General features: G+C 43.3%; 1 protein-coding gene across 1 annotated transcript in view; it reads right to left on the bottom strand.

Annotated features, from left to right (window-relative positions):
- The window catches only part of LRRC43 (leucine rich repeat containing 43), a 65,180-nt gene extending 56,823 nt beyond the window's left edge, over positions 1 to 8,357 (bottom strand). Inside the window, exons 1-2 of the mRNA XM_073626871.1 lie at positions 8,185 to 8,357; positions 605 to 847 (exon numbers count right to left, since the gene is read on the bottom strand). Coding sequence (XP_073482972.1) covers positions 605 to 847; positions 8,185 to 8,271 — 330 coding nt within the window. The 5' untranslated portion in view covers positions 8,272 to 8,357. The remainder of the gene's footprint in view (positions 1 to 604; positions 848 to 8,184) is intronic.
- Between the last annotated feature and the right edge of the window lie 7,352 nt (positions 8,358 to 15,709).

Genomic DNA, 15,709 nt, shown 5'->3' with positions numbered 1-15,709 from the left:
GAGATCACTGTTCCCGATCACTGGGAACAGAAGATTTCTGAGATGTCTACTGTCAGAACGGGAATCCGCCTTGTTTATAGATCCCCATTCTGCATCTATATACCGCGTCTGCCCGACCTGAGGGCACGCTCCCGCAGTGTGCAGCGGCCGCACCCACCCGCTATCGTGCCTGCGCGAGCTGCCGTACAGCTACGGCGATTTGCGCAGGAGAGCCGACCTACGGCGGCTGGTCGGCAAGCGGTTAAAGTCGCTGCAGCTTTAAGTTGCACATATATGAATGGTTATCATTGGAAAACATGGGGAACGACTTGTCATGCAACTTTGATGTTCAACATTGCATGACAAGCCGCAGAAGTGTGAATGGAGCCTCACTCTCCTCACTCTGGCTAAAACTCCACCAGACATTTAGACATTAGCTTTAGATAGCTGAAATATCTTCCAGCTCTTTCCAAGCCAGGAAACCAAAGTATTGATACTAAATTATATTTAGAGATTTTAAATGATCCTTCATTACAGCCTATTTACAGATTATTATTTATTCCAATGTTCTTTTAAACAGCAATATGGTTTCTACAGTGCACACTCCTGGCTCTCATCTACTCACCTCCTGGTCTACTACTCTTAGAGATCTGAAGTATGAATAGATGAACTGTTCAGTAATAACTTCAGGACGTGTGACTGCCAGCTCCCTAATATGTTGAGCCTCCACACTGCATCTGTCATCCAGCTCCCAAGGTGAACCATGCTGATTCAGAAGGTCTTTCAGGTTGTCCTGACTCTCCTCTTCTGGATCACTACTTTCGCAGTCTGAACAGGGAGTCATTCTATTCAGTGCACTAGACTTGTTCTGGAGAAAGAGGAAACCAAACCTTAGCTTCAGTAGGAAAGATCACTATACAGTGCCTTGAATAAGTATTCATACCCCTTGACATTTTCCACATTTTGCCATGTTACAACCAAAAACGTAAATGTATTTTATTGGGATTTAATGTAATAGACCAACATAAAGTGGCACATAATTGTGAAGTGGAAGGAAAATTATAAATGGTTTTCCAAATTTTTTACAAATAAATATCTGAAAAGTGTGGCATGCATTTGTATTCAACCCCCTTTACTATGATAGGCCTAACTAAAATCTAGTTAAACCAATTGCCTTCAGAAGTCACCTAATTAGTAAATAGAGCCCCCCTGTGTGTAATTAAGTCTCGGTATAAATACAGCTGTTCTGTGAAGCGCTCAGAGGTTTGTGAACAAACAGCATGATGAAGGCCAAGGAACAAACCAGACAGGCCAGGGATAAAGTTGTGGAGGACTGTAAAGCAGGGTTAGGTTCTAAAAAAATATCCCAAGCTTTGAACATCTCATGGAGCACTGTTCAATCCATCATCCAAAAATGGAAAGAGTATGGCACAACTGCAAACCCACCAAGACATGGCCGTCCACCTAAACTGACAGGCCAGGCAAGGAGACTAATTAGAGAAGCACCCAAGAGGCTGCATAGTAACTCTGGAGGAGCTGCAGAGATCCACAGCTCCGGTGGGAGAATCTGTCCACAGGACAATTATTAGTTATGCACTCCACAAATCTGGCCTTTATTGAAGAGTGGCAAGAAGAAAGCCTTTGTTAAAAGAAAGCCATAAGAAGTTCTGTTTGCAGTTTGCTAGAAGCCATGTGGGAGACACATCAAACATGTGGAAGAAGGTGCTCTGGTCAGATGAGACCAAAATTGAACTATTTGGCCTAAAAGCAAAACAAAATGTGTGGCGGAAAACTAATACTGCACATCACCCTGAACACACCACCCCCATTGTGAAACATGGTGGTGGCAGCATCATGTTGTGGAGATGCTTTTCTTCACCAAGGGCAGGGAAGCTGGTCAGAGTTGATGGGAAGATGGATGGAGCCAAATACAGGGCAATCTTAGAAGAAAACCTGTTAGGGTCTGCAAAAGACTTGAGACCTGGGGAGAGGTTCACCTTCCAGGAAGACAACAACCCTAAACATACAGCCAGAGCTACAATGGAATGGTTTAAATCAAGGGTCTCCAAACTTTCTAAATAAAGGGCCAATTTATTGTCCTTCGGACTTTAGAGGGGCCGGTCTGTGGCTAGTGGGAGTTGAACTTTTCCTGGCATTAGTGGGTGTAAACCATCACATTTGGTATTAGGGAAGAAATCGTGCCCCATTGTTGGTATCATTGGGAGGAAGAGTGCCCTATCACTGGTGTCAGTGGGAGGAATAGTGCCCCAGTGGGAGAAATGGTGACGCAGTTTTGATGTCAGTTGGCAGAATAGTGTTTCATATCAGTTAGAGGAATAGTGCCACAAGGGCCAGAAAAAGGCAAGGGGCCACATCTGGCCCCCCGGGCCGCAGTTTGGAGATCACTGGTTTAGAACAAAGCATATTCAGGTGTTAGAATGGCCCAGTCACAGTCCAGACCTAAATCCAATTGAGAATCTGTGGCAAGACTTGCAAAAATTGCTGTTCACAGGCGCTCTCCATTCAATCTGACAGAGCTTGAGCTATTTTGCAAAGAATAATGGGCAAAAATGTCACTCTCTAGATGTGCAAAGCTGGAAGAGACATCCCCAAAAAGACTTGGAGCTGTAATTGCAGCGAAAGGTGGTTCTACAAAGTATTGACTCAGGGGGGCTGATCACAAATGCACGCCACATTTTTCATATATTTATTTGTAAAAAATGTTGAAAAACATTTATCATTTTCCTTCCACTTTATAATGATGTGGCACTTTGTGTTGGTCTATCACATAAAATCATAATAAAATACATTTACCTTTTTGGTTGTAACATGACAAAATGTGGAAAATTTCAAGGGGTATGAATACTTTTTCAAAGCACTTTTTGTTGCATATTTTATTTCACATAAATAAATTACAGTTTAAAGTGGTTTAAACCCCAAACCAAAAATTTTATATATTGCAGCTTACCAATTCTTAGATGTGGTGGCTGCATTCGTTTTCTTTTTTTTAGGCTAACTTCCCTCTGTTTTCACTTGGTGATCTGGCTGGTAACACACCTTTGGACAGCAACATTGTCAGTCTGGTGGGTGGGAAGTGTTAAATGTACTAGAAGATTTAGGTACACTAAGGCTACATGAACACTAGCCACCCCTAAACTTAACTCTTCTGGCAGCAGAAAAATGCGATTTGCCTCGATCTTGCCACGTTTGCCTTTTTTGCCAAAACATTTCTCTCCTGAACGTGATTCTCTCATGAGTTCAGGAGAGGAACATTTAACTGCCCCTAAACACTGCTGCTCATCAACTCTGATGGAAGCCAATGTGTACATGGACACATGAGGAGGTGATTTACTAAGAAGGCACTGCACCAGTTCATACATTAATTGGTGCGTGGGAAAAGTAATTAATTGAACGTGCAAACCAGCGCATATTGAAACGCAAATAGCGATAATAAATACCCGCATATGTAAACTGCAACTGTTGCTAGGGTAAGTGCAGTTTTCTTATTGATAATAGCGCATGCCCAATACAGTTGGTTAATTTCATTTCATTGGATGTGTCTTGTTAGGCAATTAGTAGGAACTCTTTTGATGCTAATTTCATTCCTATCACTTCTAATATATCTGTGAAATATGTTTTGTTTTTCTCCCAAATCTTTCAATACATTACAAAGAACTCTCTCTCTCAGCGCCTGCAAAGTGCCCTGAAAGCTCCCTAAAAATAGCGCCTGCAAAGCGCACTGAAAGAGCCGCTCCTCACGCTCCAGTGTGAAAGCGGTGTGCTGGCAGGACGCTAAGGCCCCTTTCACACCGGGGCGGTGCAGGTGCCGGCGGTAAAACCGCACTATTTACCGTCATTTTAGCAGCTGTATTCGTCCGCTAGCGGGCGGTTTTACCCCCCTGCTAGCGGCCGAGAAAGGATTAAAACCACCGCAAAGCGCTTTGCCGGTGGTATGGCCACGCTGTCCCATTCATTTCAATGGGCAGGAGCGGTGGAGGAGCGGTATACACACTGCTCCCTCACCGCTCCAAAGATGCTGCTAGCAGGACTTTTTTTAGAGTCTTGCCAGCGCTTTGCGGTGGTTTTAACCCTTTCATGGCCGCTAGCAGGGGGGGGTAAAACCGCCCCGCTAGCAGCCGAATACTGCCGCTAAAACAACGGTAAAGCGGCACTAAAAATAGCGCCGTTTTACCGTCAGCGCCCGCACCGCCCCAGTGTGAAAGAGGCCTAAAGACAAAACTCTTTTTTTTTTCGCTTTGGATATAGTGGAGAGTGATTAGAACCCCTGTCAGTTTTTTTTTTAATGGTTCAATAAGTTTATATTAAGTTTTAAAAGGGAACTATTGACATACTCGAAATGCTGACACAGACGCTAATTACAGTAGTTGAACACAACTCAAAACAAAAAGAGGAAACAAAATAGGAGTGATGTAACTTACCGAAAATATAGAATACAGCCAATATTCCAATGAGATGATATGATATAGAGTGTATAACAGAATCACAGATGACAGTACATTGGCTGTTCCAGGTGCAGGGAACACAAAATGCTACAGGATATTAATTGTCTCAATTGTTTAACCAACCAAACCACGGCTTCCATTTCTTGTCAGAGGCTGGAAGAGAGCCAGGATATAAAGCAATCGCTCTTTCATAGGAGAAATGAAGTTGGGTCAGATTCACAGCTTCTGAGGGGTTAGGAGCGAGATCTTTCATCCAATCGCGTGTAATGGTTAGTTTCACAGATAGCAAAGGGTTAGCTATAACATTGCGATGCAGGATAGGGAAAGCCAATATTCAGTATGACAAGGCTTGGATTCGGGGCTGTTAGAATTTTGGAAATTTCTCATATAAATTGAAAAATCTTCCTCCAGAAGCTGCAAATATTTTTGCATGTCCACAATATATTGTATAGGTTACCCGTTAGGCCACAACCTCTCCAACATAATGCTGAACTTCCAGGGTATAACTTTAGTTTAAAGGGCGTGAGATACCATCTGACATTTATTTTCAGGGTTAATCCCAACGGGTAACACAGTGAGTAACATTGTGCGTGGAGCAAATTGCTCGCAGCCACTGAGATTGAAAAAGACGGTGCCCAGGTCCTCTTCCATTTGGTTAAGAGATTATTTTTGCTAAAGGTGGATTTGTCGTGGAGTAGATTATATATCAGTGAGATGCCTTTTTGGGGTTTGTCTATGCTAGTGAGAAAACTTTATAATTTGGAGTGAAGGCACAGGAGAGGGGGTAGTTTAGAGGATAAGAAATGCTTGATGTGCACTAAGGTAAAATGCCATTTATGTGGAATGTTAAATTTCCATAAGTGTGTGTTAGGGCAGTGGTCATCAACCCTGTCCTCAGGGCCCACTAACAGGCCAGGTTTTATGTATTACCTTGGGGAGATGCAGACTAGAATACTGAAATCACTGAGCAGAAAATGATATCACCTGTGATGTATTTCAGTTATCTTGCAAACCTGACCTGTTATTGGGTCCTGAGGACAGGGTTGATGACCACTGTGTTAGGGTCAATGGGGTTACTATCTTCGATCCACTGGATACCATAATGTGTCTAATCAAGAACGGGGAGGTCTGGTATTAGGAAGTGCAGAATATCGATAGGGTACTGCAGTTGCTTAGCTTGTTCAGGAGAGTCAGTATTGAGGCATAATTCCCTCCACGCCAATACTGATGCTTTGGTGGTGATAGGCAACTTAGAGATTGTCAGTGCCTGCCACCGGTCTGCAAAGAGCAGGTTACTCAAACTGTTCGTTTTTGTAAGGGATCGTTCCATATCCACCCATTGGGGGGGCTCTCAGGTGGAAGAGCAATGTTTTAATTGGTCTGCGTGAGTCGCAGTGTCATAATCGTAAATATCCACTGTTCCCATACCACCAACTGACCTATGTTTGGTAAGAATGGGGTGGGGACATCTCGTTGTCTTACCTTGCCCTAAACTTTTGGGGTTATTATATGCAGAGTCCTAAACATGTATAGAATTTGGGGAAGAATGAGCGTCTTAAAGATTAACTGTCCAGTCCAGGACAATTCTGCTTTTGCCAAGTTATTAAGTTCTTTGTCTAATTTAGTTAAAAGAGGTTTATAATTTACATTAGCGATTGAGGCCATAGAAGGCGTTAAACCTATTCCTAAATAGGGGATGCTCTCTTCGGACCAAGTGTATGGAAATTGGCCTTGCAGTTGTAAACATTTATGGCGAGGTACACCAAGTTTCAGAATTAGAGACTTAGACCCCTTTCACACTGCCGACGCCCGGGTGTCAGTGGTAAAGCGGCGCTATTTTTAGTTCCGCTTTACCGTCGTATTAGCGGCACTATTCGGCCGCTAGCGGGGCGGTTTTAACCCCCCCACTAGCGGCGGAAAAGGGGTTAAAATCCACTCACAAAACGCCGCCGGAGCGCTGCCCCTGCGTTCACTGCTCCAAAGAAGCTGCTGCCAGGACTTTTTCTGACACCCTGCCAGCGCACCGCTCCAATGTGAAAGCCCTTGGGCTTTCACACTGGAGTGAATGGAACAGCTGTTTTAGGGCGGTTCGCAGGCGCTATTTTTAACACTATAGCGACTGCAAAACGCTCCAGTGTGAAAGGGGTCTTATGCCGCGTACACACGACCGGACTTTCCGGCAGAAAAGGTCCGACGGAATCATTCCATCGGATATTCCGATCGTGTGGGCTTCATCAGACTTTCTTCTTTCGAAAATTCTGACGGACCTAGAAATAGAACATGTTTTAAATCTTTCCGACGGAATCAGTTCCTATCGGGAAAAAGTTTGTCTGTATGCTGTTCCGACGGACCAAAAACGACGCAAGGGCAGCTATTGACTACTGGCTATTGAACTTCCTTTTTCTAGTCCTGTCGTACGTCATCGCGTTCTAAACAAACGGACTTTGGTGTGATCGTGTGTAGGCAAGTCCGTTTCAGCGGAACTCCATCGGAATTCCGTCGGAAAAACTGTCAGAGTTTATTCTGATGGAAAAACCGGTCGTGTGTACACGGCACTACTGAAGTTGACCTTATAATAGGAGAGCAAACTAAATTTAGAGAAAACGTTGTGAGCATGAGGAAGGGAGGTTTGGTTAACAGAAGGATGACGTCATCAGCAAATAATATTACAATATGCTCCCGTCCTGCTAAGTGAAAGCCGTGTATCTTAGAATGAGAGTGAGTGCTCAATTAAAGCCCATACAAAGTATGGACCTGGCAGCGACACGCACATGACACTTGTGACTGAACGCGCTGCACAACTTTAAGACCGGTACACACGATAAGAAAATCGGAAGTAAAACTTCGTACAATGAACGATCGGCTAATTATCTGATCGTTAGTATAGTGCTTTCGACAGCCGATTTTGGACGACAAAAACCGAGGGTGCAGGCCATAAAATTTTACTGTACGTGAACACAACGTCTGATTTTCGTTTAATTAGTACATTTTTCATCTGAAAAAAATTGTAAGAGCAAGACTACGCATTCTCAGAAACAAAAGAATACATTACAAAACAATTTAACACATTACATCACTTCCAAAGTTGTATTCTGTCATACGAGAATTTTTGGAAGTTGAGTAACATCTTCACTTTCGATATGAGACTAGCATACATTAAAAAACGGATTATTCATCCGATAAATTCATCCGATAATCTCATTGTGTGTACCAGGCTAAAAAGGGATGGGTTTTCGAGCTATGTAAATCAAACGGTGGGACAAAATACATAGCTCCCAACTGTCCCTGATTTTGAGGGACTGTCCCCGATTTGGAAAAAAAGTTCCTCTGTCCCTCTTTCTACCTCATTTGTCCCTCATTTTGGTCTGCTCTATATAGATGTATATAAAATGCACTTTTTTAGCTTTCAAAAAGTGTTTCCCAGTGCTAAACCTTTCATCCAATTTCGAAAATTGCTGCATTTGTAAATTTCAAAAGCCAACATAAAGGAATAGTAGTGGTAAACGAAAAGCCCTTGTGAGTTTAACTAATCATTTTTTTTATAATTCTCCTTTAATGGGGTGTGTCCTATGCCTACATACTTTTGCTAATAGGTGTCCCTAATTCCCAATATAAAAAAGTTGGGAGGTATGTTTATAGTTTAATACTAGGACTGGCACATCAATGAAGTAGATAGCAGCAGGGTGTATTGCAGCCCATAGAGATGAGAAGGGACAGACATTAGACAGGGAGGAATGATTACCCAGCTTCCAGGAGCACAGGGGAAGGATTTCAGACCCAGGGCTTTCATCTGCCTTGTCAGGGCTCCGGAGACGGTGGTGCCCGTCATGGTATTATCACCGCAGAGTCACTATTCCTGTATGTGGACAGTCAGCCATCACACCCCTCTGCACGGTGAAGCACGTGTGTCAGGATAAACATTGCAGGCTGCCTAGAAACGGCATTGTGTTGCTTAGCAACCTGGAGGTCCTGGGATCTGGTCAGTTTAGAAATGCTCCATTGTATTTCTATGATCGGACTTTTAGTTTACACTGTTGTAAATAATTTGTGTCTGAATAAGTCAGATGTACTTCCCTACTCCGAACCCCAAGATGAACACAAATTATACATTTTAATAAAAAGGTACGAACTTTATTCACAGGGGACTTATATATATATATATATATAATCCAATAAATATAATCCATGCACATCCGATAGCCTAATGGCCCTGTAATCTACTTTTCATGAAATGATTTCTGTGTTTTCCTGCCTCCTTGTAATGTTCTCTATGAGCTCCCAGACCTTTCCTTTTCCCTTCTCACTTCTGTTTGTTTGGAACTACCTGTTAGTTGTCTTTAAGCCCCTTTCACACCAGCAGACCCAATCGGACCACCCATTGTTCTCTATGTCAGCGGACGTGTCTGCTGTCACCCGATCCACTAAAAACAGACAGATGGGGATCCGTTCCCAATCCATCTGGTGGTTTGGATTGGATGACAACTGGATGGAACAGGCAGTCCGTTTCCTTCATAGCGCCTCATAGAGAAAGTTGGGCTGTGTCTGCTCTGCATATAAAAGCTGACACGGACCTGTCATATGCCTGTTCAGAGGAGATCAGCAGAGAGATCCCCCACTGAGCAGACGGATCCACTTGGACAGATTCTGCTCTGTCTGAAAAGGGTCTTATGTGCATTGCTCTATGCACACGACAAATCTCATCCATATATCCATAGGGGATGCCCTGCAAATGCCCTATGTTCAATGCACAAGGTTGCAGCATTTATAGGGTTAAAGTAGAAATCTGAAAAGCAATCTGAATGTAAGTTGCTTTTCGGGGGCACAGCAAGTTATCTGCAAGTCTAATTTAGCCTAATGCCACGTACACACGAGCGGACTTTACGGCAGACTTTGTCCGGCGGACTTTTCGACGGACTTTCTGAATGAACAGATTTTCCTACACACGATCAACCAGTGATGACGTATGACCGGACTAAAACAAGGAAGTTCATAGCCAGTAGCCAATAGCTGCCCTAGCGTGGCTTTTTTGTCCGTCGGACTAGCATACAGACGAGCGGACTTTTTGACCAGACTCAAGTCCGTCGGACAGATTTGAAACATGTTTCATTTCTAGGTCCGTCAAACTTTTGAGAAAAAAAAAGTCAGCTGGAGCCCACACACGATCGAATTGTCCGAGGGACTCAGGTTCGCCGGACCAAGTATGCCGCAAAGTCCGGGCGTGTGTACGCAGCATTAGTTCATCTCTCTTGCACATCCCCCCAACATGATTGGATTAAAAAAAAAATAAAAAATTCTTGGTCCTCCTTAACTGCTTGCCGACCAGCCGCCGTCATTATACTGCAGCAGGTCGGATCGTTCTTTGCAAAACGACGTTATGCATCGGTTCCTTTAACAGCTATAGCAGGCGCATGCCCGCTGCATGGCGGGGGGGGGTTGATGCGTGTGGCTGGCGGCCTCAACGTCAGCTGGTCACCCACGATCACTCCACAGAGAGCCACAACGGGGATCTATCAATGTAAACAAACAGATCTCCGTTCTGACAGGGAAGTACAGGAGTGTACAGAGTCTGTTCCTAGTGATCAGGAACAGCGATTGGTCTCCTCCTCCATTCAGTCCCCTCCCCCCACAGTTAGAAACAACTCCCAGGGAACACATTTAAGCCCTTGATCGCCCCCCTAGTGTTAACCCCTTCCATGCCAGTGTCATTTACACAGCAATCAGTGCATTTTTTATAGCACTGATCACTATATATGTCACTGGTCCCAAAAAAAGTGTCAAAAGTGTCCAAGCTTTCCGTCGCAATGTAGAGGTCCCACTAAACATCGCTGATCACCGCCATTACCAGTAAAACTGAAAATAGTTTCAGGGTTAGCTGTGAACTTGTATTGTAGCCAAGTAAATCAGAGTAGCCACTAGATGGCAGTGGTTCGCTGATAGTGGTCTACAGATAATGGATACAGCTCTTATAAATGCATTCAGAAAATAGACACATTTTTTGCAATTGTTCTTGTTCATATAAGGTGAGGAAACTGACAGGCTTGGAGAGGCTCGGATAGATGTACATGTGGAGAACTGCAAGAACAAGGAGATACCTAAAGAGATGATCAGTACAGCTGGGAGACTAGGTTCTGGCGGGAAAGCGTTGCCTAGGAGCATAGTTGTGCGCAGCCTATTGCATTAGGGTGTGCACCCCAAAGATCAAACACATATGCATGTACGTATCTGCATGTCTGTCTCTCTGCCTCTCTCACTCTCTCTATATTTAATCTCTAACAACGGCACATTGATCTCCCTGCAGGCACAGTGGAAGAAAAGTGAGTAAGCACTTCTCTTATTGCAGAACAGATAAGAGGGAAATCTTTCCCATCTCCCCGTCTGCACATAGAGTGATATTGCTAATGCGAACAAAGGTGATTAGGGCGATTCCTCCTATGTGTAGGAGATGTCCTGGAGCTATCCCGCCACTCTACTTCCTGGCTAAGTTCTTCCTGTGTTAGCACCTGTGTTTTGTCAGATTAGGCGACCCGTCAGATTTTGTAACAGAAGTGATGTTCCGTGGCCGCCATCTTGGTAAACCCCACACTCAGCCGCAGTAACGATACAGTGAGAAGACGGCAAGCGGACATCTTGTTACACCCACCGGAGTCTTGCATTTCACTTTTTTTTTTTTCCTTCAATAATTTTTTATTGCAGAAGTGGTGTTAAACATACAAAAATGTCAAAGGCACCTAGATTGCCCACGTAGGGGCTAGAATTGACGCATAAAAGACAAAAACAACAAAAGGAAATACAACATAAACTGAGGAGGGTAGCCTCCTGATTAACAGTCACAGAAGTTCTAAGTGCAACATTAATTTGGGGTAACCCACACTTATTTTTAACAGTAAACTGAGCTTATATATTGAAATACACTATTTTGAAATCCGTCTCACTGTTTTCATGTTGAATTTTTAAAGCAGCAGTGTTCTGTCACATTAGCAAACCTGTGAGATCAGCAGGCTCGCCGCTGCTTTTAAAATTCAACATCAAAACAGACGGATTTCAAAAGGGTCCCTTGTTGAAAATGAACTGTCCGCTCCTGGTTTAACATGCTCCAAATTAAACCCCCACCCTCCCCTTAAGCGCTTGCCCCCCCATGACAGTAGGCAGGGGGTTCCTCTCCCCACACCCACTGTCACTTTTCAAAATCAGCGTCTATACGGGGCTCCACCCGCACAGACACAGTTCACAAAAATCTGTAAATGGCAGCCCCATTGAACTGAACTGGCGACTTTGTATACATATCCCCATCTGGCTATTATTTTACAGCTCAAGTAGGGTGTCGGGGGTGGTAAAAACAGGCAGCTGAGACCTATTTCATACCTATTATTCCAAGCACCAGGTGTTTGTTTTGTATATATTTATGTATTTACTGACCTTCCTAGGTCTAGAATGAATGCAGAATTATGTTCGGCCTCCACAAGGGTCCCTTGTTGAAAAATGAACTGTCCGCCCCTGGTGTAACATGCTCCAAATTAAATCCCCACCCCTTAAGCGCTTGCTCCCCATTACAGTAAGCAGGGGGTTTCTCTGCCCACACCCACTGTCACTTTTCAAAATCAGCGTCTATACGGGGCTCCACCTGCACAGACATAATTAAATTCACAAAAATCTGTAAATGAGAAAACACTTGCAATGAACTGCAAAGCCACTGATGGGTACAGACGTAGATCATTCATAAGCCCTGCAGCTTTATGCCAGTCTGTACAGAGGTACAGGCAGAAAGCTGTAGGATTTGTCACCAGGAGCCTGACATTGCATTGATGATCCAGTTTTTGCGGGTGCAATGCTTTATTATAGGCTCCTTGTTGAAAAAATTATAAATGCATATTTTTTTTCCTGAAAATTTTTGTACAGTTGTTATTTTTCCCCAATGGTAAACTTAGCCTTTAATGGAATAGAAAGCTTCATGAATGGAGGAAAGGCGATCATGTATCCTTTCAAAGGCTCTTTCCAGCATTTTTTTTGTCTAGATTTCCATTAATTTAATTACACATTTGCACATTTGTAAAGCACACTGTACTGTGTGGTCGCCGTCTTTGTCAAGTACTTTTCATGCAATTGAACACTACTTGTAAAACCCCAGATATGCAAAACTATATTTTGTGATGATTTTTAGAGTATTGAACTAAACACCATATAGTTTGGAAGGTGGCTAACAGGTTGTGTATCTTAGAGCTATCACTATTCACCCAATAGGGAAATTCCGCTCTTCCTCCTCCTTTTCACAAGTACCCGCTCCCCCACTGCAGCCATCTGAGTGGAAGTCGTCGTTCCCCCCCCCGCAGCCTTCTGGGACATATCACAGGTTTCAGAAAACTGCAGGACCAATCAGATGGCGCAGCGTGGCTCATACATGCGCAGTGAGCAGCCGGCTGCCCACACTTAGTATGTTGATGCTGGCAGCTGAAGCCCGGTGAAGAAACCAGCCAGGTGAGGACACCTCTGGATCCTGGGACAGGTTAGTGTCCATTTGTTGAACATTGACAGCTATAGTTTTTGTAGCTGCTTACATTTGATTTTTCAAAATATGACTGAAGCATCTTTTTAAATATATAGTATAAGTGAAATGACTAAGTGCCCTAGAACAAAATTAGTTCAAGGCAGCTTTACAGCATCCCTCCAAACCTGTCTGAAATATTTGTGTTGACCTTAAATTCACATTAAAAAGGACTATTTTCCACTTTACGTTTTTTTGGAAGTTTTTGGCATTGGCAAAATTCCCCCGTTGCAAACCCTAGCTTCCAATGTCTTTTTTTTTTTTTTTATATCTTGCAAAGTTAGCCTTGAAAATTACCAGAAATGACAAACAAGACTCGTCTTTGGCCCTTCTAAACCTGCTAGCCCAAACTCAAAGGCCAGGCAATGCATTATTGTTGCCAATAATTCAGTCTTGTGAACATACCTATTAAAAAAATAGCGCTTATGAAGCAAAGAGCATACTGCTTTCAATATTGCATTCTAGTAATAGCCTCGACACAAGGGTACAATGGCATGCCTTCTTTCATGCTATATTACCCAATGACATTGGTCAGTCACTAGTATTTCCACCTGCCCTTCATGCCAAGTAACCATATCTAGTGGATAAACAAGAAAAGGGGATTTGGGACTTTAAATTAGGTAGTTGACTAATAGAGGTATATTAGGTGAATTCATGTTTAATAATATGGTAAAAATAGTAAATGCATAGCAATAATACAACTCATGTAAAAAGTAATATCATATTTGTACATATATCATAAATTCATGGAGATTATACAGTATCTCACAAAAGGGAGTACACCCCTCACATTTTTGTAAATATTTTATTCTATCTTTTCATGTGACAACACTGAAGAAATGACACTTTGCTACAATGTAAAGTGAGTGCACAGCTTGTATAACAGTGTAAATTTGCTGTCCCCTCAAAACACACAGCCATTAATGTCTACACCACTGGCAACAAAAGTGAGTACACCCCTGAGTAAAATGTCCAAACTGGGGAAAATTAGCCATTTTCCCTCCCCGGTGTGATGTGACTCATTAGTGTTACAAGGTCTCAGGTGTAAATGGGAGCAGGTGTGTTAAATTTGGTGTTATCGCTCTCACTCTCTCATACTGGTCACGGGAAGTTCAACATGGCACCTCATGGCAAAGAACTCTCTGAGGATCTGAAAAAAAGAATTGTTGCTCTACATAAAGATGTTCTAGGCTATAAGAAGATTGCCAACACCCTGAGCTGCAGCACGGTGGCCAAGACCATACAGCGGTTTAACAGGACAGGTTCACTCAGAACAGGCCTCGCCATGGTCGACCAAAGAAGTTGAGTGCATGTGCTCGGCATCATATCCAGAGGTTGTCTTTGGGAAATAGACGTATGAGTGCTGCCAGTATTGCTGCAGAGGTTGTAGGGGTGGAGGGGGGGGGGGGTCAGCCTGTCAGTGCTCAGACCATACACTGCATACTGCATCAAATTAGTCTGCATGGATGTCGTCCCAGAAAGAAGCCTCTTCTAAAGATGATACACAAGAAAGCTTACTGAAGACAAGCAGACTAAGGACATGGATTACTGGAACCATGTCCCGTGGTCTGATGAGACCAAAATAAACGTATTTGGTTCAGATGGTGTCAAGCGTGTGTGGCGGCAACCAGGTGAGGAGTACAAAGACAAGTGTGCCTTGCCTACAGTCAAGCATGGTGGTGGGAGTGTCATGGTCTGGGGCTGCATGAGTGCTGCCAGCACTGGGGAGCTACAGTTCATTGAGGGAACCATGAATGCCAACATGTACTGTGACATACTGAAGCAGAGCATGATCCCCTCCCTTCGGAGACTGGGCCGCAGGGCAGTATTCCAACATGATAACAACCCCAAATACACCTCCAAGATGACCACTGCCTTGCTAAAGAAGCTGAAGGTAAAGATGATGGACTGGCCAAGCATGCCTCCAGACCTAAACCCTATTGAGCATCACTGGGGCATCCTCATCCTCCACCAGCTCCATGATATTGTCATGGAGGAGTGGAAGAGGACTCCAGTGGAAACCTGTGAAGCTCCGGTGAACTCCATGCCCAAGAGGGTTAGGGCAGTGCTGGAAAATAATGGCGGCCACACAAAATATTGACACTTTGGGCCCAATGTGGACATTTTTATTTAGGGGTGTACTCACTTTTGTTGCCAGCGGTTTAGACATTAATGGCTTTGTGTTGAGTTATTTTGAGGGGACAGCAAATTTACACTGTTATACAAGCTGTACTTTACATTCTAGCAAAGTATAATTTCTTCAGTGTTGTCACATGAAAAGATATAATAAAATATTTACAAAAATGTGAGGGGTGTACTCACTTTTGTGAGATATTGTGTGTGTGTGTGTGTGTATATATATATATATATATATATATATATATATATATATATAGGAAGTCCCCGAGTTACAAACACAATAGGGACTATAGGTTTGTTCGTAAGTCGAAGTTGTTCATAAGTCGCAACACTGCATTTGTAAGTGTAACGTCCACCTGTGCATGGATGCGGGATGTTCCGGGTGCTTGTTATGTTATCTGGGGCTCTTCTGGTACATGTAGTACTGCAGTATGGGTTGTGTCCGGAGGTATCCAGGACCAGCGAGGACCACAAGTGGCTGGCGTTTGAGGCCATTCGTAAGTAGGAGTCGTTCGTAACTCGGGGACTGCCTGTATATATATATATATATATATATATATATATATATATATATATATATAATCTGCAC

This window comes from Aquarana catesbeiana, linkage group LG01 (assembly GCF_042186555.1).
Source record: "Aquarana catesbeiana isolate 2022-GZ linkage group LG01, ASM4218655v1, whole genome shotgun sequence".
Taxonomy (NCBI): Eukaryota; Metazoa; Chordata; class Amphibia; order Anura; family Ranidae; genus Aquarana; species Aquarana catesbeiana.
This window is presented reverse-complemented; position numbering and strand designations above follow the sequence as displayed.